Here is a 554-nt window from a genome sequence, read left to right as displayed (position 1 = left end):
TAGTTTATAAGTATAAAGTAAAATGATATAAATAAAATAAAATAACTTATAACTAAATAAACTATATATATAAAAATCTAACTAATTAATCTTCTTCTTCTTCTTCTTCTTCTAGATTATCTGAAAATATCTCTTCTAATTCTTTTAAATCCTTAATTTTCCAGTATTTTAAAAGGATTAACTCTGCTATAGTCTGAGGGCTTAGTTTATTTCTGTTTTTAGTAACTATATTACTAGTAATAGAAAAAACCCTTTCTATAGGAGTAGAAGTAGCTAGAATAGCTAAATACCTTCTAGCTAAAATAGCTAATATAGGATATTTATAACTATTACTTTTCTAGTAAAGTAAAGGATTAATCTATAATAAATATTAGTAAATATTAATAAATATATATATAATATTAAATTATATATTAATATTAATAAAATAACTTACGTCTTATCCTAATAGCCCCTCAGCTAAATAGCTTATATATTTAGCTTCTATAGTAGTATTACTACTAATATAAAAGTTGTTATTAGAGTCTGAATTATAAGATGTATTAGAATCTNTT

The 554-nt window shown here is 20.8% G+C and overlaps 1 protein-coding gene across 1 annotated transcript; it reads right to left on the bottom strand.

The window, feature by feature from the left end:
* Window positions 1-85: 85 nt before the first annotated feature.
* Window positions 86-331, bottom strand: GCG54_00013889 (uncharacterized protein; the record flags this gene model as incomplete). Its single annotated transcript, XM_045413735.1, has 1 exon — window positions 86-331. A coding segment is annotated over one exon (246 nt), but the record flags the coding sequence as incomplete, so codon positions are not given.
* Window positions 332-554: the final 223 nt, after the last annotated feature.

Source organism: Colletotrichum gloeosporioides, assembly GCF_011800055.1.
Source record: "Colletotrichum gloeosporioides strain Lc1 chromosome Unknown consensus_60, whole genome shotgun sequence".
NCBI classification, from domain to species: domain Eukaryota; kingdom Fungi; phylum Ascomycota; class Sordariomycetes; order Glomerellales; family Glomerellaceae; genus Colletotrichum; species Colletotrichum gloeosporioides.
This window is presented reverse-complemented; position numbering and strand designations above follow the sequence as displayed.